Genomic DNA, 24,027 nt, shown 5'->3' on the forward strand with positions numbered 1-24,027 from the left:
TTTAGGATCCGTTGCTCCAATCTCCTTCGCCATGGAGGCTCACGCCTTTCACGGAGATGTTGGAGCAGTCCGCCTCTTGGCCTAATACGGTATCCTAAACTTTTGGCGGTCGCCACAGCAGCACAGTAAACTTTCAGTTGCAGCTCCTCCATGTTCTCAGCATCAACCAAGTGCAGCGGAAGAACGTGCTCGTTCATGAGCTTTACTGCACTTGTCAGCCTGCGGGAATGCTGCAACTTCGGGATCCTGGGGCGCGACAAAGGGTCCGTGTCGCGGGACTGTGAGATCGCCTCGTCGTAATGGAAGACCAGATCGCGTAGTAGTTGTTGATCTGGCTGTGGATCTTCCGGCTCAGGGGGTTGTTGTACTGTGGCCTCCACTGGTGCTGATTCGCGTGCCCCACTCGCGAATGAATAGCTCAGCCGTACTGAACTTCGTCTCGACACATCGCTTGCTCTGCTTGTTCTGGAGCTTAGTTCTCTCTGCACCTGCTGCTTGATCTCGTCGACTTGCGTTTGGGAGAGCATATTGTTGCGTACAATCGCTCTACGCCTCGCGTTCATCGCTCTGGATACGCTTCCTCGAACATTGCGAGTATTCGAGGGCGACCGCTCATGTCCGTCTCCAAAGCAGTGCAGATGTAATAGGCGCGGATCACGAATTCATTCATTTCATGTGTCCACATGATCCGTCGCCTAGTAGTACCCACAAGTGTGGACGACTGTCGTCTGACAGTCGCAACACGCCTCGTAGGCGCAGCGTTTCGTTGGTGATGTCGATGGCTGCTGTTTCCGTGTGGCGGTAGCTCTTCGGGTTGAACCCGGCTGGTGGCCCGCTCTTGCACATCGCCCTCCAGCCGCTGGCCGCTCGCTCTTACGCCCGTTCCAGGACCAGCTCCAGTTCGGGGACCCTCCTCGGGCGATCGCATTCTGAGTATTCTTCGTGAACGTAGCTCCATTTTCTGGGTGTATCTCCTTTGCCCGGGAGACAGCGGGTTGGCAAGGCCTCCATGACCCGGGAGGCCTTCCCCGGGAGAGATATAGCGCTCTGACTCGCTCGCACCCCCTCACTTAGCCACTTTCGACACCCGTTCTCGGAGCCAAGACCAGGTGTGTGTTTCCAGTTCACGCCCGATCTAAAAATGTCGTCATATGATCTTCGTGGAGGCGTGAGATAGGAACATTTGAGACCAACAGGTAGGCTCCTACCCTAGTGTTGATCCCCATTTGAGAACCTTTTTTTCTTCGTTTTTCCATGCCTTGACGAATAATGCACGGAAGCGCGTAATGGAAACATCGAGTCAGTCACGCGCTACAGAGACTGTTTTCTTCTCAGCACAGCGGATTTCCCTCCAATATATTATATTTTTTATATATATATATATATATTTTTTTTTTTTTAATTCGTTTATTTTTACAGGCTCAGTTACTTAAGTTTAAAGGAGCCGAATTCTTAAATATATTTTTAAAACTATATATATATAGAAACAATTTTCTTACTATATATATATATATATATATATATATATATATATATATATATATATATATATATATAAATGAATTTCTGTCTGTCTGTCTGTCTGATTCTTCTGGACTCGGAAACTACTGAACCGATCAACATGAAAATTGGTATGTAGGGGTTTATGGGGCCGGGGAAGGTTTTCGTGATAGTTTGAGACCCCTCCCCCCTCTCTAAGGGGAGGCTGCCATACAAATGAAACACAAATTTCTGCATAACTCGAGAATTAATCAAGCAAATGAAACCAAATTTGGCATCTGGAGGTTTTAGGGTGCAATAAATGATTTTACGGTGGTTAGACACTACATCCCCCTCTCTAAAGGGGCTGCCATACAAAATTCAACGGGTTCGATTAGAAGATCAATCAATGAACAGTTCTGCGATTGGACCCATGAACTTGCTTATAGTAAGAAAACGTGAATGTTTGAAGCTATTGATAACAAAAAACAAATTTTGGGCGGGACGAAGTTTGCCGGGTCAGCTAGTAGAAAATAAAAATCAATCAATCAATAATGTATGCTCCCTAGTGTGCCAATGAATGTATGGGAAAAAAACGACCCTAAAATTTCAAAAAGTTACCCTATACAAAATGTTCACCACCTCGAAAAAACACCCTATGGCAAATTTCAGCTCAATCGGACTTAAGGGAGAGTGGCGCAAAGCGGTCAAAGTTTGAGTTTTTTTAAATCGAAAAATCACCCAAGGGGGGAGTAAAGGAAATCGGGTCACAAACGTTAAAATTTGAGTTTTTTTTTGAAAAACGAGAAATGACCGAGAATCAAGGTTTCGAAAAAAAAATTTTGGATGCCAAGTGTCTTAAAATCGCGTCGCTCGTTGAGATTTACAGTTATCTCGAATTTTTTTTTTTCAAAAATCAATGTTTCGGACTTTTCCCAGGTTAACTGGGTGCTAGAACCAGCGACGACCCGTGTGTGCCGAACGAAATAAGAGAACGCGTTTAACTTCACAAACACTTGTGATAATTCACACGGAACTTATTTCTGCTGCTGCTGCGTAGTGGATCACCGATGGTGATAAAAGAGAGGCTGAGCCTGATCTCAGTTCCCTATTTATAGGCTAAGCTATTTTCCCTTTCATTCTCTATGCGTAGTAAAGGAGAACTAATCGTAACGCATACTGCGGTTCATCGTGAATGCGAAATTCGCCTTAACAATCAATTTTTCAGACGGAAAAACGACCAAGTGTCACAAAATCATGTTTTTGACAAAAAATTTTTTTCGAGATTACTGTAAATCTCGACGAGTAATGTAATTTTAAGACATTTGGCATCCAAATTTTTTTTTCAAAACCTACATTTGCGATGATTTTTCGTTTTTCAAAAAAACTAAAATTTTAACGTTTGTGACACTAGTAAATGAAGTCCGAATGAGTTAATATTTTCCATAGGGTATATTTTTGTGCAAATCAACATTTCGTAGCAAGTTCCGAATGAAAAATCGAGATAACTATTTCTATTGGCACCCAAAACCATACTTTTCGTTTCGCATGCCGAAAAAGTCCCAGAGTGCCGATTTTTTACGAAAAAAAAAATTCGAGATAACATTAGATCACGACGTTTCATGCAATTTTAAAACATTTGGCATCAAAATTTTTTTTTCGAAAACCCCGACTTTCCTTCGATTTTTCAAAAAACTCAAACTTTGATCACTTTGCGCCACTCTCCCTTAAGTCCGATTGAGCTGATATTTTGCATAGGGTGATTTTTCGAGGTGGTGAACATCTTTTATTAGGTAACTTTTTGAAACTCGAGATGACCATTTTCATTGGCACCCTAATGCTGCTGTTCTACGCATAGTTGTTCCATGTTTCAAAAACAGCAACTGAGAAAAATGTAATCAAACTTTTCTAGCATATTTGTCTACCAGAAGCCTTAAGCATTTCAGCTTAGCAATACACCGGGTTTTTTATAAGGAGTTATCTATGGTCTAATGGAATGTGAAAAGTTTCCCTCACTTGAATCAATCAAGCTTGAATACGGGCTTAAGAAATCATGCTGGGACAACATGGGACAATAGAACTTGATATTGTTTTTTTTTAAATAACGGGGCAATCAATAAGGTTTTTTGTGTTTTTCGACAGATTACGCATAAAAACATCGTTTTATGAAGAATGGAGTGATCTGCAACACCTTTGCAGAATATAAATCTCATTGTCATTATTCATTCGCTAACAAGGTGTACACGTATCCTGTTGACCTTTTACCGGAAAATTAGGCATAAAAACATAGGTTTATGAAGAAAAGTGAAAATTGTCAAAATGTAACATGGGACAACTATGTGTAGAACGGCAGTATGGTGGTGTGAAATAATGAACTCTGTCAGATTAGTATGCTCGAAAGCAGTTTCAAAATGTTTTTTTATTGTAGAAAATATGGGAATTCAGTTTTTCCATATTTTTCCATTTTCCTTCAAAAATATCCAAAACAAATCAATTTTTTTCGCTGTTACGTTGGTCTACGGCCAGAGACGAACACAACAAAAGAAAGACAGCTCAAACCAGACGTTCCGTTCTCGAATTTTACGACCACGTTTGGAGATTTATATAGATGTGCATATTCCACCTGAAAATCTACGATTAATTTCACAATTGAAAAAACTTACTCCAATTAGACAAACTTTTTATTGCAGAACAAATGACCATTCTTGTTTTGCTCGCTCATATTCCTCTTATATTGCTATAGCATATCTATATACAGTAGAACCCCGATTATCCGCGGAATAGTCGGGCAAGCTCACCGCGGATAACGAAAATCGCAGATGACCCAATAAAAGGTTAAAAAGGTGCTAATCTATAAGGCGTCGTGCACAAATTACGTAACGCGATAAGGGGGGGGAGGCGGGTCGAGGTTGCGTTACTTTCTGTGTATTAGAGATAGGAAATAGCGTTACGTAGGGGGGGAGGGGTTCCAAAATCCGGATTTCTAGCGTTACGTAATTTGTGCACGACGCCTAAGGTCGTGTACACCAGTGCATAATGGTCCAGGAGATGCATTTAAGTGGAAATTAGCATTAAGAGCTCGACAGTTATTCTCTAGATAAAAACTGCCTTCGACAAAGTTGTAACATATGATAATGCGCTCATTTTCATGTTATCGAAAATAGGGTGACCAACATTTTCGATGAAATAAAAAATCTAGCTTTCTTATCTCTATAGATAGAGGTAAACATAGTTCGACAATGTTGTAGTCCCAGTTATTTAACACATCTTTGTAGAACAAAGTTTGTTTCTATCTCTTGAAATAACCGATATAGCGCCTTTTTTCCTAATTTGCATTGGGGTCACCATTAAAAAACTGTTTTTTTTTGCTCTAACTTTTATATTTGAAATTCTACATCAAACTTGTCTTCATATGACTTTTAGAGCTTATCAATACCAACATTTTGCGATGAAGAATTTGTCAATATCTTAATCTTGCTCAAAGTTATTGATGGGGTTTCACCCAAAAACTCATGATTTCAATTTTAATTTACTCAAATACAAAAAATAACATATCTTTGAAAATCACATATTATATAGAGTGAAATTTGTTCTTTCAAATTCCAAAAGCTCATGTTTTCAATTTTAATTTACTCACGAAAATAACATAGTTTTGAAAATCACACATTATGTAGAGTAAATTATGTTCTTTCAAATGCCGCCAATAAACTTTGTTTATGTTTGCCCCAGAAAGAATAACAAACAATCGCAGAGAACGAATTTTTTGGGATGAAATATCAATAACTTTGAGTGAAGTTGAGATATTGACAAGTTCTGCATCGCAAAATGTTTGTATAAGTATGTTATAAAAGTCTTTAGACAGTTTGTATGTAGGAACAAATGGAACAAATGGAACACAATTTGACATGTGGAGGAGAATGGGGAAATTAAATTCCTGTATGTTCTACAATTACATAGTGACAAGCCTTGTTAGTCCATGAGATGCTTGCGATGCTTGATCTTTGTTCAAAAGTGCAAATGGATTTTAATGAGCTGTCTTTCTGTTTCTGTGTCAAACATGTAACAGTTCTGCGTTTAGATTGATAACAAAAAATCAATTTTGGACGAAAAGAAGTTTGCCGGGTCAGCTAGTATATTATACAAATGATATACCAGGGGAACTAGCGCATTTTCTGTTATTTTTAGGTTCATTGAATGGGGTACGAAATGTCGAGTGTGTACAAGGGACATCGGAAAATTTGCGAAAAATGCTTCTAACAGGAAAATAAGAGGGTGTCGGTACTACCATGATTTCCCCTATTTGGATAGGACACAACCACCAAACCTGGCACAACCAGCACGAGAAACTGTGGTTCCATGAATCCATAACTATTGCATTTCAATTCATAAAACACCGTGTCTAAATAATTCTAGAATCATTGAGACGCTCATTACGTGTGCTATTTTTCTCCCTTGGAAAAGAAAAGACACGGTGCACATGTGCGTCAACAAAAACTGATAACAAACATTGAACCCCCCGTCATAATCCTACATCACCGCTGGGACGGGGGTCCAAACGAATTGATGCTTGCCTGTTCGCTGGATTGACATCTTCACTTCCCCCCAGACTGTACATATTCCTCCAGGGAGTTACCGGAGCATACGTCCAGCGTTTCATGAAAGTTGATTACCTCGCTTCAAATGAACCGATACGGACACGTTGGGATATCTTCCGAAAAGAAAGGAGCGATATCCCTGCTGCTACACTCGTTCTCAATGATGGGAAGCACATGTAATCGACCAGTGAATTTCGCTCTTGTATTTTTGCTTCCTAGAAGGACTCTGTTAAGTGTTGCGTGTGATACGTGTCTATCGGACACATGATCCAACCCTACATTACCTCCCATAGAACTCGTTGGATGATACTGGGAGGGAGAGATAATAGAAATTACTATTTACTATGGAGTAGAAGCTAATGATGATGAGGAGCGTAATGTTGTTAGAATTGGTTTCGATCTTTAGCGTTGTTTAGTCTTTTTTTTGGTTACACTAGATACGAGATATGCGGAGCCGATCGAGGACTTTTAAAATGATCTAATGCAAATATTGCTCCAGAATTGGAACAAATTTCAGTGCAAATGCTATCCAGTCTGCCAGAGACATCATAAATTAAAACAATTTCCCACTGTTGAACCTCGGTTTGACGCCAGCCGAACCGAAGTCGAGGAGAAAAAAAATACTCGAGTACATCTGCATAAAAGATACCATCAAAGTGAGCACCATCTGGGACCTGTTTCTATTTTAAGGTGCACACTGTGCATTTGGGTAATATCCTCAAGAACGAGGGCCAGTTACGACACACGACAGCCTGGCACGGTCTGAGACTGCCAGTCTGGAAACTTAATCCATATCACATTTGTTCGGCAGTGGCACGATTTAAAAGCGGATCCTCGCCTAGGTCCTGACAGTGCCCACCCATCTCTACTGGGAGTTAGTAGCAGCAGCGGCGAGCGATGCCGAGCTCTGGAAGGAAAAAAGAAGCACTTGGAAACAGGCCGCTGCATGAAATGTAACAAAACGGAACGGGAACACTTTCGACCTGTGCCACTGGCAGATGATAAATCAATAAGCCGGTGGAATTCGGGGAGTGAGCTGAAGAGGAGACGTGGCGAGTTTTATTTCGGACGTTACGCTTGTGTGTGAAATACCGATCAGTTCCCCTAAAGGGTATGATTAGGCGCTGGAATGTATGGGAAGCGTTTTCCGAAAGTAAAATGTGGTGCGAATCCCGTGGGTATGGAAATGAGGCGAGGGTGAGGAAGAATGATGTGAAAATATTTCAAGCTTTCGCCATGAATTGTTACGAGTGAAAGATTTACTAGTCTTGTGAAACACCGATGAGGATGTTTCCCTTTCCAGGTTTCCCACGCGTTCAAAATCGTGGTTAAATTTTCCTATAAGAGTGTCAACAAAGGCTGGATATTACAATTACCGATTGAACCATCCGGCATAGCTGAACATGGGAACCATTTGTTCGCAAGATGTTTTTTTTTCTCAACAAAGCTAATAACAAAAACTTTCAATAGGATTAAATTGATGAACCGTAGGATTTCTAGAAACGTTTTGTAAGAATTTGATGGAGAAACTCTGTGTTATCAACATACCAGCAATTATTGGAGACATGAAATGAGTTCAATCCTCAACACATCGGCAGATTGTTTTGTTGGTTTGGTTATCAAAAAAGTTCGAACGCCGAGCGCGTTACGCAGATATGAAGGACAAAACTAAATATTTTCTAAGGGTCGGTATACAAATTTTTCGTAGATAATTTTTTTTTCGGTTTTTCGTAACGTAAAATGTCACGATTTCACTGGGTGGGTTCTTTTGGAACCAAAACAAGACTGGCGGTTGGACTTGTGCCCCGGTAGTCTACTTGGCAAAGGGTCCATCAGGGTTCATCAAATACCAGTAAAGCAAATGTGAGAAAGTTAGATGCACTTTGCCTTACTACTAGTTGTTTGAGATAACGAATAGATTACATTAAAATGTTTGGTGGAAAAAAAAATATATACAGGTTGGACTCGATTATCCGGGATTCGATTATTGAGAATTTTAGACTCGATTATCCGGAGTATTTTATTTTTGATTTTCGGAAATTTTGAATAATTTGTATAATAATTCCATATTGAATAGCCAATATGGGTATCAAATGAAAGGGCTTGACAAGAAGAATACAGTTATTTGTGAGAAATGCAAATCCAAAATGGCGGCCACTACAAAATGGTTAATGGAAATCTAACGTTCATTTCTTACCTAGTTATCTTCGGAATATTTTCATGATTTACTGTATTTATTAGTCAAATCATTTCATTCGATATTGATGGGATTGCAAAAATACATAGTCGACCATTTTGTGGCGGCAACCTTTTCGAATTTATGTTGTTCATAATGTAGTGTATTCTCCAAGTCAAGCCATTCAGCCATTTTTTAGCGGCGGCCAAATTGAATTTTTAAGATCATGGAATACGCAGTTTTATAATGGCAGTAGAAAGGTATGGTATGTTCCAAATTTCGGATCAATCAGTGATCAGGAACGGGGTCAAATTTCAATTAATTTTGGACAATCCTACAAACACTCAAACATACGTACGAACAGCTGAATGAAACCATTAAAAAGTTATTATTTATTTGGGAACAGCGGCCATTTTGGACTTCGATTTTTAATGATCTGTGTTCTACCAGTCGAGCACTTCCATTTGATACCCATATTGATGGGGCTTTGAAAAAAGAATATGGTGCCATTTTGTGGTGATGGCCATTTTGAATTTACATTTTTCATAAATAACTGTGTTCTTCTAATTAAGCCTTTTCATTTGATACCCATATTGATGGGGTTGTGAAAAAAATATATATGGCACCATCTTGTGGTGGCGGCCATTTTGGATTTGCATTTTTCATAAATAACTGTGTTCTACTAGTCAATCCCTTCCATTTGATATCCGTAATGATGGGGTTCTGAGAAAAAATGTTATCCGCTATTTTGTAGTAGCCGCTATCTTGGATATGCATTTTTCATAAATAACTGTATTCTACCAGTCAAGCCCTTCCATTTGATACCCATATTGACGGAGTTTTGGGAAAACCCATATTGATGGGATTTTGAGAAAATATGTACATAATCCGCCATTTTGTACCGGCCACCATCTTGGATTTTCATGATCATGGAATACGTAGTTTTTTAATGACACCAGAGATTGAGGTGTGTTCCAAATTTCAGATCAAACGATCAAGAGGAAGGGGGTTGAATTTCTATTGATGTGGTACAGCGCTACAGACAAAGTTACAAAGTTACAAAGTCACAAACATACAAACGGGTCCAAACTAGATAAAACCGTTTAATAAATAAGTGCAAATCACAATTATATCACGTTTACCGGAATTCTTTTTTTATGATTCGATTATCCGTAGGATTCGATTATCCGGAGTGAAAAAAAAAATCAATACTCCGGATAATCGAGTCCGACCTGTATACTAATGATACAGATAGTGTATTAAAACTAAAAAATAAAATAAGTAAAAAACACTTTTTAAGTTCAACGGTTTCATTATGATTAAACATAATAATAATATAGATGATGTACTAAAAGCTAGAAAATAATTAGGCAAGTAGCAGTTAGTAGTTATCACACCCCTTTTTCATTAATTTAGGGCATTGATGAGACTAAAACAAAATCGTGGGGCATGTAATGAAACAACTAACTGTAGATAATAAACATCTGACGTGGCGCATTTTGGAATAGCATTTTTCATAAATAACTGTATTCTTATAGTCAAGCCATTTCGTTTGATACCCATATTGATGGGGTTCTGAGAAAATATGTAATCCGCCATTTTGTAGTGGCCGCCATCTTGGATTTATATTTTTCATCAATAACTGTATTCTTCTAATCAAGCGCCTTCATTGCCGGTTGCCATCTTGGATTTACTTTTTTCATAAATAACTATATTCTACTAATCATACCCTTTCATGTGATACTCATGTTGATGGGGTTCTGAGAAAATTTGTAATCCACCTTTTTATGGCGGCCGCCATCTTGGATTTACATTTTTCATCAATAATTGTATTCTACCAGTCAAGCCCTTTCATCTGATACCCATATTTATAAGGTTTGGAAAAAATATATGGCGCCATTTTGTGCTGGCGGCCATTTTGTGCTGGCGGCCATTTTGGATTTGAATTTTTCATAAATAACTGTTTTCTTCTAGTCAAGCCCTCTCTTTTGATACCCATATTGATGATGTTTGGAGAAAATATGAAATCCGCCATTTTATAGCGCCCGCCATTTTGGATTTTCATGATCATGAAATAGGCAGTTTCATAATGACTGCAGAGATAAAGGTGTGTTGCAAATTTCAAATCAATCGGTCAACAGGAAGGTGGTTAAATTTCTATTAATGTGGGACAGCACTACAGACAAAGTTACAAAATTACCCACGAACATACAAACGGGTCATATAATCGACTCCGTCCTGTATACCGAAGAGTTTTGCGGTTTCCCGGATCGAAAATCTTTACTCCACACTCCATTCTCCATACTAAGGCTTCTAACATACCCTTATGCAACTCCTTCAACGAGAAATTGATTCGTCAACTTTTGACCGTCTGAATTTAAAATCATTTTTTGAATGTGCTTTTTATTCCGGACATGGATTTCTAAAATTCACATTGAGTTTGGATTTTTTACATTTTTTTGTTAACAGATAGGTACTATATTTGACACTAAACTAAATTGACACAATAGTAACTATCAGTCACATCAATTCAACATGCAAAAAATGTCATGGTTTAGGCATGATATTGAATGTAATGAAAAAGTGTCCGGAATAAAAAGCGTCCGGATTCAGAAGCATCTTTGTAAATATTGCATTCCCTCTGAGGAATATTTTCACTTCCCGTTCGGTGGTCGTCGAAGCACATCAAGCTACCAATGTTTGACTTTGTGGGTACGCATCCCATGTAACTTATTTCGTTGCGCGAAATTTTTAATTTATTCATACCCTGTACATATGGATAGCGCACCTTCACTACTTCAAGTTACCAGTCGTATCTGCTTTCGTGAGCGTTGGTCACGTTTTGATGCCACAATCTCCTACCTTTGTTGATGGTTTCGACCGAGAATTCGAGAAATTCTTATAAAAAAATATATAAATTTCTTATAAAAGGTAATTCTCGCGATGTTTCATTTTCATCGCTACACCTGACGATACTTGCTAATTGCAAAAAAAAAACAAATTAGAATTTTTGTATATATTGAAGTGATTAGGAAAGTTGGAATATCGGTGTTGGTGGAACAAATATACCGTATACCGTTCACGATAAATACTCAGAGCAATGCGTGCATTGACATAAAGAAACCAGTTTGTGTATTGTTCTCGCAAAGACAAGAGAGCATTGCTGCTTCTCAAATTGCATCTATAAAACCACGCAAGCCATTGCTCCTATTAGGATCACCGAAACATTCTATTGAAGAATTATTTATGAAATTTCGAGTGTAGACATTTTTGTAATTCCTACCCCCTAAAGATGTCCACGTGGTACATGGACTTGGATATTTTTTCTAATGGCCATCATCATGGTATTTAGGAATAAAATGAAAACCTAGGAAAGAAAACCTATTATCATGAACATGATTCGACGAGAATTCAATTTAATTCAATAGAAAACTTATTGTTGGCTTTCTTCAATGGTACTCTTGATACCGATGCAACAAATGTGATTTAAAATCCAAAAAGTGTTTCGAATTGTTGTAGTTTTTTCTTATTTTATAAACTCTAATATTAGTTTAAATTCAAATTATAAATTGATTGCAATTTTGAGACTGATATGAATCGAATTTATAGACATTAGAAAAGAATAAAACTGTTATTTGTGCGTAATGCATACAAGTTACCTCGCGACAACGTTTTCCACTCGCTTGCTGGCTGAATCAATCCTCAGTGTGAAAACGGCTCTCACAACTGCGATGCAACATGCCTCAAGTTGCGATGAGTGTGAGTGCGCACGCCTCCTGCCACCACTTTCACCCACAACACACTGCAAATGCAACATTAACGGTTATGTTTCATTCGGTGGCGGAACCACGCGTTCATTACGACTCTATCACGCTCGAGTGCCGAGCGGTTCGGCATTGTTTGCTTTCTTCCTTTTTCGCGCCGTTAGGTCTACCTCTCTATCGGACTCACCTTTTGCATGAGTGTCCATATGCATTGGTGTTTCTCATTCTCTTCACAATTGAACGCGGAACTACGCTTTTTTTCGCTCTCTGAGAGAGTGCTCCTAATCGTCTCCTTTTCCGCTGCTGCTGCTGCTGCAGTCGAACCACGAAAAGGAACAACGTTGCTTGCCCCGTGTTGTCCGTATGTATATATCGCGTTGCGCGTGTAGACTTTTGGATATTGTGGTGCGACACACAACTCTTGGGGGTTTCTTCTCGGTTCGATATCGAATTTTACTGTCAGTCGCAAAGCTAAACTCGTCAAGTTTAAACGGTTTGCTCACTGCGGTTATATCGGAGACACTTCGAGTGAAGGCCTGCGTGCCCGTGTCTTGCGTTTGTCCTTTGGCTACACGCTACTTCGTAAAACCTGTGTGAAAATTTGGCGAGATCCGAGAGGACTGCATTACTGGTGTATATTTTCCGATAGTCAGCTCGCTGAAGACACTTCTAGGATATTTGATATTCAGGAGAATTGATACTGCAACGTGAACACGTTTCTGCAAGGTTTAGTGCTGAGAAGGATATAGTTTTTGCTGATGTGTTCGAATGTTTCTACCGGAAAGGTCAAATTGAATATTATGCACTTTTCGAACGTTGGTCGTCAATTTTTCCGGCAGCAGAATTATGTAAAAGAGCATCAACCGGAATAGTAGTGTTGGTTTGCACGGGACCTGCCTCCAGAAGAATAGTTGCAAGAGCGTGTTATGCGTATGGAAAATTGCGACATCTGATTTAATTGATTTTCTCCTCACACACATTCTCTCTTCGGGCAAAGTTTTTTTTCTCGTTCCTGTTGCGGACAGCTGAGAGGTATACCCCACACAATCAAAGTGTTTCACGGTGGGAAGAAGGAATTCGCTGAAAGGAGTAAAGATACTGCATGGTGCGCGTACAATTTTTTGTTTGTTTCGGAAGCGGCTTTTAACTATAACGAGCCCAACACACAATCAAGAACATCAGCAGTGGTTGCCATTGATGGTATGTTCTCGATGACAGGAAAATGGGTTAAATAGATTGGCCTACGCTATCTGTCTACAGGATAGGAAAATATGCTTCCTACTAAATCATAGTTTAATTCAATTAAAAAATGAGACAATACGGACCGGATGGTTCGAACCTGAAAGTGAAGAAACAAAACCGCTAGAGGAAAGTGAAAATTCCGTCTTCCGCGTAGTGCAAAAGAGAAAGAGAGTGTGCATAATTTTTCTTCGTTTTTTTTTTCTCGGTTCCAATAGTGGCGAAAATAGAAGCAGAACTTCAAGAACGTTGTGCTGAACGGTCGAACCGCATTAGAAACCAGTGACTAGTGTGTGTCCTCCCGAGGAGGAGAGCAGTTACAGAGCCGTTGGCAGAAGAGAGCCCACCGTGGGGAGAGCGAGCCTCGAGAAAACGATTGAGAACACATTTTCTAGTGTGCCACGGCGAGAGGAAAAGCTGACCCCAACGAGAGGAAAACTCACACCGAACGGAACCACCAGGACGGAAGGATCGTTCTTTTGCCGGTTGCTAGTTCGCCTGGTGATGGGTTTTAGTTGCCCATTGGAACGCGTGTGAACACTCTTCCGTCATCAGTCAACCCGGGAAAACATGTTCCTGCAGAAGTTGCGGAGTTCGGTTCGGATCTTGTGGTGAAATCAGAAATTAGGTAACCAGAAGGTGGGCATTTTGTGCCGTTTTTATTCTTTTTCTGTGGAAGTTTTTGGAGGCTAATGAGTCTCCGCAAAGGAAAATTCAATCGAAATCAGAAGGAAAATCAATTTACGTGTGTAGTTGTGTGGAGTTTTATATACTCTTGCTATTTTTTTCCTGCTCTGTAGTTGCCGTGTGTACATAAATGAAAGGAAGAAAAGGAAAAACAGTACGAAAAACCAGTTTCAGTACTCTTTGCTTGGTGCCGCAGTGGGACGTTAATTATATAAGAATAAACTTTATTTTTGAGTGTTCAGTCCGTTTGTTCAATTAGAGATAATTTTTTAGTGCAAAATGATAATTGAATGAGTGCTTCTCGAGAGACAACTTGCGGTATTGAATCGCGAGCAGTTCTTCGATAATAAGAGATAAATCAAAGTATAAACAACGTGTTGTCGCTCGGTGTTAGCCAGTGATTAGTTAGTTAAAGTTTGACGCAGTTTGGTGTTAGTGGCATAATTCATGCTTCACAGTTGCTTGGGAGAGGTGTTTCTAGCTGTTTGGATTTGTATTTTGATTGGCTACATCTAAGAAACTTATTGAATAATTCTGGGAGATTCAGTCCAAGCTCGAAAAAACACTGTGAAAAGTGATCGTAATACAGCGAATCTATTCGAAAGGTGTATTGTGTGTATAAAACAACGAAACTAATCGGAACAGCAAGGGGCTAATTAATCAAATAATCCAACAACAAAACAACAACACCTACAAAGTGTGAATGTGAAGAGGGACCGCAGGTCAGCGAATAGATCCTGCCCTGGCGCGGTCGAACTGTGATGGTGCTCTACGTGAAGGATTTCTATCGTAAGGAGCCCGACCGGCTGAGGCAGCCGCGACTCGTGTAGCTCTGCCATGAACAAGCATCTCTGGAATAGCGATACATCCTGGGGATGTGTCCAGGCGTTGCTGGCGCTGATACTGACCATCCTGCTGTTGCCCGGTTCAGGTGAGTCGCAGTTTTCTGCTTTTTTGGTAGACAGGGTTAAATGCATTGAGTTGGTATTGTACCAGACGTATCGTCAGACGCGAAATAAGGTACACGGATACCAAATTACCTTTCTTTTCCGATTCTGTTTGGGAAAAATGTTTCCTTTTGTTGACCCTTTCATTTCAACAGGACCAACTTATTTTGAACCTTTCCTATACCTGTAGCCATGTGAAACTGAGCGTTACTTGTAATCCGCCTTGGCGTTGAAACGATGATTCGCTCATCAATCAAGTTTTTCCACGAACTGAACAAAACAGATATTAGCTTTCCCGGATATTGAAAACTACGGAAAATAGAAGAATAAGACATTTTCACTATGAGTAGCCTGTAAGATAAAAGGTTTTTTTTTCTTAAATTAAATAGAATAATTGAATAAATTAATTTTTATTGCATAGTATAGCTAGTAGAATTTGTTAAATTTCATCTTTCAATGATATTGCGAAATTCGTCGAATTACATCAACTCACATTTTATTCACACATATCGTAAAATTATTTTGTAACGCTATGTTTTTTTCTTTTCGAACTTAAAATAAGTAATATGTGCTGGGAATGCGCGGAGAAATTGTTACTACAATGATTTTTTTGTGAAAATACATATTTAAACATCGATAGAAACTTCAACTCAATGATGTCTGATTGTTCACAGATAGTTGCTGTGGAGTCCATAGATTTTTGCTGACTCTGCGAGATGTGGTTTGCAGCTGGGTGTTTGACTTGATCGCCATTTTTTCAACCAATTCATTATTAGCATTCATTGAATACCAGTTCAGTTTGGAAGAATCCTACAGTGTTGTTTGATACTTGAAGCATTTTTGCTGTGCACTTTGCTGTAACACTTTTAAATCAAGTATCTGTAGCATTTAATAAAAGCATCAAAAATCAAAATCGCCATATTTTAAATTCCACTAATCAGTTTCATTACTCGATATCCCGAAACTTTCTCATGCATCCGAGATCGCTGGTTTGAGATTATCCACATTAGCATATCGGCGTGTATCCTCCGAACTAGGATCTCCTCTATAAAACTTCGCAGTCATTTGAAAGGATTTGATACTCTTCATCGATCTATAACATAAAAAGTAAAATGCCAATTTTGGCGCTTGCGTCACTTTACGAGATCACGGCAGTACACCAAGGACTGTCAATTTGAATAACTTATAGAATATCCAAATAGTTTTTCAGTATCTCTTATCATTATATCACCAGCGCCTTGGAAAACATCATTCCTAAATAAAACATCCACAAATTATATTTTTGACAGAACGGCAACTGAATGTTTGAATCGAATCGGATGTATGGAAAATACCGTAAAGCATCCGGCTTGAAATGCGCTGTGATTTAACGTCAGGCTCAACTCACAGAACAACGTTTGACTTCAAGAAAATTGAATGATCGATAGAAAAAAGCAATAAGTTCGAAAACACTCTTAAATTAACACAAGCTCTCTCCTCTCTCAAAATAATAAAAATTTTAAAAATACATTAATTATAAATTAACTTTCAGAGTTGGCTGATCCCTGTCTAGAGTGAAACTAAATATTTGAAAGAGAGAGATGAGAGAGAAAGAGAGAGAAAGTTAAACTATAGAGATTTGAGACTTTGGCAGTTCATTCGCCTCTAGTCATGAAAAAGGCTAATATAGAAAAAATATACTAAACCCTCAGCCTTGAGAAAGGCCCTTCCGCAACTGAATTATTGCCGAATCGTAACTGCCGTTTAGAATTGGAACCACAGAGCAACACAAAATCTATCTCTCACTCGATGCAACGTGACATTTGCGCAATCGATTCTCAAATCAGCATAGCGAAAAAGCATGTTCCATAGCACAGTTCTTCATTCTGCTCAATAAACGCATATTTCATTGCACAGAATGCTCCCAATCGAATGCTATCGAAGGCACAGTAGCAATATTTCCGAATTAACTCTCAGTTTCAACGCATAGTGTTGATTGATCGCTATCTACAGGGAAACTAAAACAACGCTGGGGATGTGTCCTATTAATTAGTGTATTAAGAATCAAATTAATTAGTGTGTTAGGAATCAAAACCCATCCACTAATTGAATTATACAGCAGTTCTACGTCAAAATAGGAGATAAACAATCAAACCAAACTGGTTGAAAAATCGTGACAGATGCATCGATTGATTTGCTCTGATTATCCGTAATAGCCAAACAGAGCGAACGAGTAACTTCTGCTCGACTCAACTGTGTAAAAGAGCCCAATTGTACGAGGATTCTCTTCACTCTAAATGCAGTAGTTTTGCTTGTTGACGTATCCATTTAACCCAAAAATGAGCTTCATGGCTAAGATATAAAAACACATCTAGTTATAAAATGAGATCATTTTCGTACCACTTGACAGAGAGCAGTCGAAAACAACTGGTCGTATAGAAAATGCATTGTAAAAAATTTTCTATTTTTTGTATTCTTTATCTGAGAGGTTTTTTTTTAAAATGGTTACATTTGAACTTTGAATAACACATATTAAAACATTTTTAAGACATTTTTAACAAAAACACTGGTGTGTTTCTTTCGCTTGCTGGACCGAATAGCAATGGCTCCAGGCCAGAGGAGAGGTAGCCGTGTCGTAGAAGATGCCAAAAAAGACGGGTGGGTAATGTCGGGAACATAACCGGAGTGACGTAGGACTATACAAAGGGGACAGCTTTTGTTAAATATATATTTTAAATATATTGTTTTATTTTCTTCTCCTACGTGAATACCTACCTATCTACCTTAAAAATGGATTAGTTTACTGTTTACTCTTCATGAATATGTTGATGGTTCTGAAAAGAACCTTTGGTGTTGTGTTTTTTTTATCACTCGATATTCCCATCTTGTTCGGTTAAACCTTCCTGTTTAGCTATTGCGTTTGCCACTCGCCACAGCTTTCACAGTTGGAAAATTTCTTCCCATCCAGCTTGTGACATGTTGTTCAGTAAATTACATTTGATGCGACGTGCCGGAGAAACACTTTGCCACTCACTGAAACTAATTGTTGCCTTGATGAGCGCCGAACCGAAGCTGCTCTGTTCTTGATGCGGGTTTTCTGATTGTCGTGAGCAGCTTTGCAAGCCAACTCGAGCACTCCGACGGCCGAAACTCTATAATCGCTGTTAGGTATACTGGTGCTCCGGCACCAATCCGTTCGGCCTAGTTACCCTTGCGGAGCAATCAGTGAATGCGACCAACAGGGAACTGGAGACTTGCACGGTTCAAGTGAGACTTTGCCTTTCCCTTAACTTGTCCTCCTTTGTTACGTCCACGATGCCGATGCCGTACAACCACACGGGTTTACGGTTTGAAAGAAAATAAGATATTTTTTTGGGGTCCGCGTGTTTTATACTCTAGCGGTACACACTCACAGGATAGAGACAAATCGGCAGACTCAGCCAGAGGGGCGAGTCCAACGAGACGAACGAATGAGCGTTAAAAGGGAGCGATGGCAAAAAAATACATTCATTACGATTTGTTCGCTCGTTGGATTCACATGCAGGCTAAAAAGGGTCCTTTTCAGGATCACAAAATTATCTTCAATCTAAAGAGTTTATTGTTTTGTTATCACTCGATATCCCCATCTTGTTCGGCTAAACCTTGCTGTTTAGCGATTGCATTTGCCACTCGCCACAGCTTTCACAGTTGGAAAATTTCTTCCCATCCAGCTTGTGACATATTGTACAGTAAATTACATTCAATGGCACGTCGCATTACCACCACTCAGTATCGGATTGGAGGTAATTTTAACCTGTAATTGAACATTTGCGATGACAGTGGTACAGTGTCAACCTTCAATGTGGGGTCATAATTTGGACCCCGAACTCTATGTTTACAAAAATGTCCAACTAAATATGTCGCATTACTGGTCCGTCCAATTAGCTAAATGTCGAGATAAGTGTAAATTACTGTACTTTCAATCTAGAAGCAATTTAAGAATTGGTGAAAATCAATAAGCTCAGAACAACTGCCAAACTGACTGAGAAACAACTGAGTATGTGAACTCATCATATCCTGGCAAACAAATTATGAAAAAATCAATTTGTGTTTTATTATTATTTTGGATATTGTTTTAGAAAGCATTGAACTGTATTTCCTAAACTCTTTTTTGGAAGGTTTAATGGCCCTGAAAAGCGCCTTGTTTTATGGAATGGTTCCAATTTAGAAAACTTAGTACTCGTGGTTTTGAAAAAAACCATTTCGAACGCCCTCGATGCCGCCTTGTTCTGGATTTGCCACCAAAGCAGTGTGTATAAAGAACAAACTTTTTTCTTCTGCTATCTGATGCCGTTTTGCGATTGCGTTTGCCACTCGCCACTCGCTGCAACTGCCTGTTGTCTTGATGTCCACAGAACCGAATGTGTTCTGTTCCGAATGCGGGTTTTCTTATCGTCGCGAGCAGCTTTACCAGCTAACTCGATCACTTCAGCGGCCGAAACTATATAACGCCGGCTAGGTGGACTGGTGCACTGGTACTAACGCGCTCGGCCTAGCTACCCTTGCGGGGAACTCCAGATCAACACGGTTCGAGCGGGATTTTGCCTTTCCCTTCACTTTTCCTCCTTTACCATATCCAGACATGGCTGCTTGGGTTGGTTTGTTGATGTGTTGTGATGCGAACCGATGTGGTGTACGGTTTGAATGAGAATGATCGTTACGGCAGCGGAGCGAGGATTTTTAAGCTGACTGGCTGGCTCGAGAATTACGCATGTGTGAGACTGCGACCAATGTTTCGTTCATTTTTTTCTTTTTCCTTTCCAATCGTGGTTCATTCTATTTCGCTGCTGCTCTGGTTGACCGTTTTAGTCGGTACGATTTGAGGAGCACAAAATGGACCAATCAAAAATGGGCACATAGTGCAATTGGACAATGCTTGATATTTCACAATTATTCAATTATTTACCTCAAGAAAAATGAAATGTTATTCGTTATGATAGATGCGTAGATATATTTCCTATCAATTGATGCAAAAACCTTTGCGATCTATTGAGAAATGCTCGAGTTATAAGCGTTCCAAATCTTGCATTTTTTCCTACTTGTTCAGTGCCTAGATTTCCATTTCACCCCCTATATCTTCCGGTTAGACGTAGTCCTACGTCAAAAAATCCCCTCCATAGTGGATTTGGTGATTAAGTTGTCAAGCACCACCTCCCGAGTGAAAACCAGCCCGGTGTGTCCGATTCTGGCCGCTTCATTCCCTGCGATTCCGATGTGTACAGGAACCCACATGAGCACAGTGTCGGGCATTAAGTATTTCCTGATGACCTGTATCCATGAGCTTGCATCTGGCCGCGCCGATGGTATCAATGTCACTCATCGAATCAGAGAAAGCTAGTCACCCACCTCAGCCGAGAAGACTTGGCAGATATGCGCTATTTTCTTGCTGGAAATCAGCCTATTGTTACTGTCGCTTACCCCAAACTCAACACATTTTTTAGCCTTCCGAATGCCTGATCTCGTAAAGATGGCATTTTTCTGCTATGAATCGCTTGAATTGTTTTTGCAGATCGGCCAAGTTCGCCCCGGCTCGGAAGTTGTTCCTGATATCGCTCTCCACGAAAACAGTCGGGAACATCCAGAACCCAAACCGCCCCAAACCAATATTGTTTTGCCACCGGGGGGAAGCTGGAGTGTGCCACCCGTTACAGGTTCGTGTTGCAAAGGGCGATCGGGTGGGTCTCCCCCCCATCTATGGTTTTCGGCAAGAAACTGCCTGTCCAGGATAAGATCGCCGAGTTGAATATTTAGTCAAAAGGGGGTTCTCCAATTTCAGCGCAGACAGGGGCAGCTGGTGCTGATAGCAGGAGGTCGGAGTCATTCCGTAGTGCTTCGTTATAAATCGGTGTCAGAGTTCTTGGGAACTTGTCTGTGGCCAAACACGTCAACTCGAGGCCATAGGTAAGGCGGCTGCTGATGATAGCTTTGCCCACCCGTAACCAGATCTAGTCGGATCTAGTTTTTGTATGGCATTTTTTAAAGCGTTTTCTAGGCATCGAAGATAAAAAACTGCGGATATCTGCAAACAATGAATAGGTAGCATTACTTTATCCTTGACTCGTGTCTAAAGAATCATTGGGATCATTTTATCGCAAGATGAGTTCTTATATTTAAGTGATGCTTGAGTGCCATAAAAAAGTCTGAATCGTATTTGAATTGATTCGTTTGAAATAAATTTTGACTGAACAACTACCAGAATATTTTATCAGACAGATGGTACGATATTACCCGGTATTATGTTCCTATACTGGTTTAACTGACATGATCGGTCAGATTCTAAAGACTGTACTGAGATACATTGATCAGTGAGCGTGTGGGTGAAAATTATATTTTTTTTTACTGACACTAGCTAAGAGTGTAATGTTCACGTTGACAGAGTTTCATCACAATTATCGAGATGGCATCGGAGAAGCAGATCTTCCAAACATCATGCTAACCGTCGGGGAAATCCGACTGTGTCCCACAGATGGATTGGGAAACACCTGGGAATAGATCATTCGACGACGTCAAAAAGTTTTTGGTTCATCAAGTCATCTGTGGGTGTGGTAGGAAGAGTCAGCCATACATCACGACCGGTACCATTAACGGACAAATCTACCTGCACAAGTCCCTCAAGAAGCGCCTGCAGTCTTTACCCCTCCTAGCTATCACTTGTTTCGAGCGACGGAGTGGGCTCTCGTTAGGATACGCTTCATTTTAGCACGGGCATGATAAATTGAATCGACTCATGATTCGTAAAACGAACAGGTCCTTTGGTAGGGAATCTATTAATTGGCGAAAAATTAATGGAAAGCGATCATATGACATATTTAACTCGTTGAGACTCGAGCCGTTATTACTGCGTTTTCCATTCAGTTCGCATCAAGAGAGCAAGAGAACACCAAACGAGAGGTCCGCTTGCTCAATAACAGTGACGGTTCCCGCACCCAAAGATGTATATTTGATAAAAAGAAGATGGCCACAAATTTGAATAAAAGTAGTCTTATTTTGTAACACATCCAAAAAAAATCTTTTTTTATTTTTAAAGATTGTGACTGTGGGTTCCAGTGACCTAACAAAAATTCCATTGTCAGTCCACAAGGACTTACGAGGACCACGCGGAAAGTTCAGTTTCAGTCTCCAGGGATCGACGCGGAATTCAACGTGTTAATGATTTCATATATTTTAATTAGAAGGACGATTTAAATGTCATAATCCCAATATTTTGAAACCTACAAACTACACTAAAGTAAAGTTTGCCAAGTCAGCACTCGAGCCGAATCGCGTTTGACCATATCAACGGTTTTGTAAGGTTCGAAGTCTCACTATCAGATAAAACACTCGATCACTTGATTTTTTTGCGGCACACCATACACAGGCACCGATGAAGGCGATGAAAAATGTGCCACCCGGCAAAATCACACTAATAAAAAAAAAATAATCAAAACTTGATGTCGTGCGCTTGAAAATTATTATTTTCTCGTTCTTCTTTCATTCTTCTACCACCACACTCCCCCGCATTTCACCGAGTCCAGCCGCAAAGTGTGAAAATTCAAAGCGACGAAAAAACCGCCAAACAAAAATACGTTGAATGCGCACCGCCAATGGTCTCCACCACCGGCTTGATGCCGCGTGCGACCGGCTTTCGATCGGTAAACGCAAATAGGATTTTTGCTTGAAATTTAATCGACTCGATTTCTAGACGGCTTCGGTTTGGCCGAACACACTCAGCATGATCGGGTTTCGAGAGCCACAATTTATTGAGCCATTCTTTTTCACCTGTGCCGATATCACGGGATATCGAGAGAATACCGACGAACGAACTTTATTTTATGACTGATTTTTCCGTCGTAAAATTTGCAAGTCTATATAAATGGACTTTGGGTTACTCTCGTTGAAGTTTGTTTGTTATTCTTTTACATAAATGAATCTTACCAAAAGTATGTTTGCTATAAGGAGTATGCTGGATACATTTGTCGGGGATGTTTGAATTCCATCTTTCTAGTTCTATGTTACTCCAAGACTACACTACAGACTACAAAGACATCACTCGGGTTGGAAGCTTTATTCAATGTTTTAAGGTCATCCCAGTTCAGCGCTAGCGCTAATCTTCGGTTCGTTTCTGCGTGTTACTCTTCCACAGTGGGAAGAAGGTTACACGCCGCCAAGACCCAGAAAATAAGAAGCTCTTCAGCATTGTTGCATCACGCGATTCCTGCCTTTTTCCGCAGACTCATCAATGCGTCTCAATTAACATTCCTTTCCACTTGCACTGTTTCAGACACTCAGAGCAATCAGTAGCGACAGCAGCAACAGCAGCAGCATAAATGATGAGAGAAAACCAGAACCCTGAACCACACACAGCATAAATATGTGTACACAACACAATCGCACACACATGGATATGTACCGATTCGTTTCCCTTTTTTCCAGCACATGTTTTTTCGCATGCCTTGCCATTTTTTTTCCTCCATCCATGACACATTCACATCCATTCTCCGGATCGGGTGGCGTGTGTGTTCGTCGACATGTAGATGTTGTTCTTGGAGGCTTGTTCGGGAGTATTAAACAATCATAAATTATGTCTTGCCGAAACGCAACGGTTATGCAAAGGAATTTCTGTCTTAGATCCTCAACGTGTTCCGCTGCAGCACACACATATATAGGAACAAGCATGTCGATCTCCGGTTGTGGTTAGGGTTGTGGCCGTCTGGCACAGGAGACGGAGACGGGTGTCGCGAATCGCGAAAAGAAGTGGCGCACGAAACGATGCAGGAAAACGAAGCTTCTAATTATACACTTCAAGGAAGCAACCGAATGCCGCACCAATACCACTTGCGGCTGGAGCGGGATTCGGCTTCCCCGCGAAGACTTATGACACTTGCTGGGCGGGTTCCGATTCAACATGTGCTATAATTAAATGTACATTTCTTAGCGCTTCATTTTTTTGTTGCTTTTTCCATCATTTTTGGTTTTTGTTTTCAGAAAATTTTATGAAAGTGATTGATATTGCTTAACACACTCATATATTTTAGGGATGTATGATTAATCCCGGTTATGCGCTTTGATCTCGCGAATTTCATATCCGACTCTGAGATTATTCACCTTTGTAGTTGATTAATGACTGCAAATCCATGTTTTCG

The 24,027-nt window shown here is 40.0% G+C and overlaps 1 protein-coding gene across 5 annotated transcripts in view; it reads left to right on the top strand.

Moving 5' to 3' along the window:
• The first annotated feature begins 12,424 nt into the window (after positions 1–12,424).
• LOC129770509 (protein kinase C-binding protein NELL1-like) overlaps positions 12,425–24,027 on the top strand; it is a 309,088-nt gene continuing 297,485 nt past the window's right edge. The window contains exons 1-2 of one of the 5 annotated variants that reach the window (XM_055773394.1): positions 12,427–13,892; positions 14,054–14,871. In XM_055773394.1, the coding sequence (XP_055629369.1) occupies positions 14,778–14,871 (94 nt within the window). In that variant the 5' untranslated portion in view covers positions 12,427–13,892; positions 14,054–14,777. Of the gene's footprint in view, positions 14,872–24,027 lie in introns of all 5 variants that reach the window. The other 4 variants (XM_055773393.1, XM_055773395.1, XM_055773397.1 and 1 more) reach the window with 4 other exon arrangements.

The sequence above is a fragment of the Toxorhynchites rutilus genome, chromosome 2, assembly GCF_029784135.1.
Source record: "Toxorhynchites rutilus septentrionalis strain SRP chromosome 2, ASM2978413v1, whole genome shotgun sequence".
NCBI classification, from domain to species: domain Eukaryota; kingdom Metazoa; phylum Arthropoda; class Insecta; order Diptera; family Culicidae; genus Toxorhynchites; species Toxorhynchites rutilus.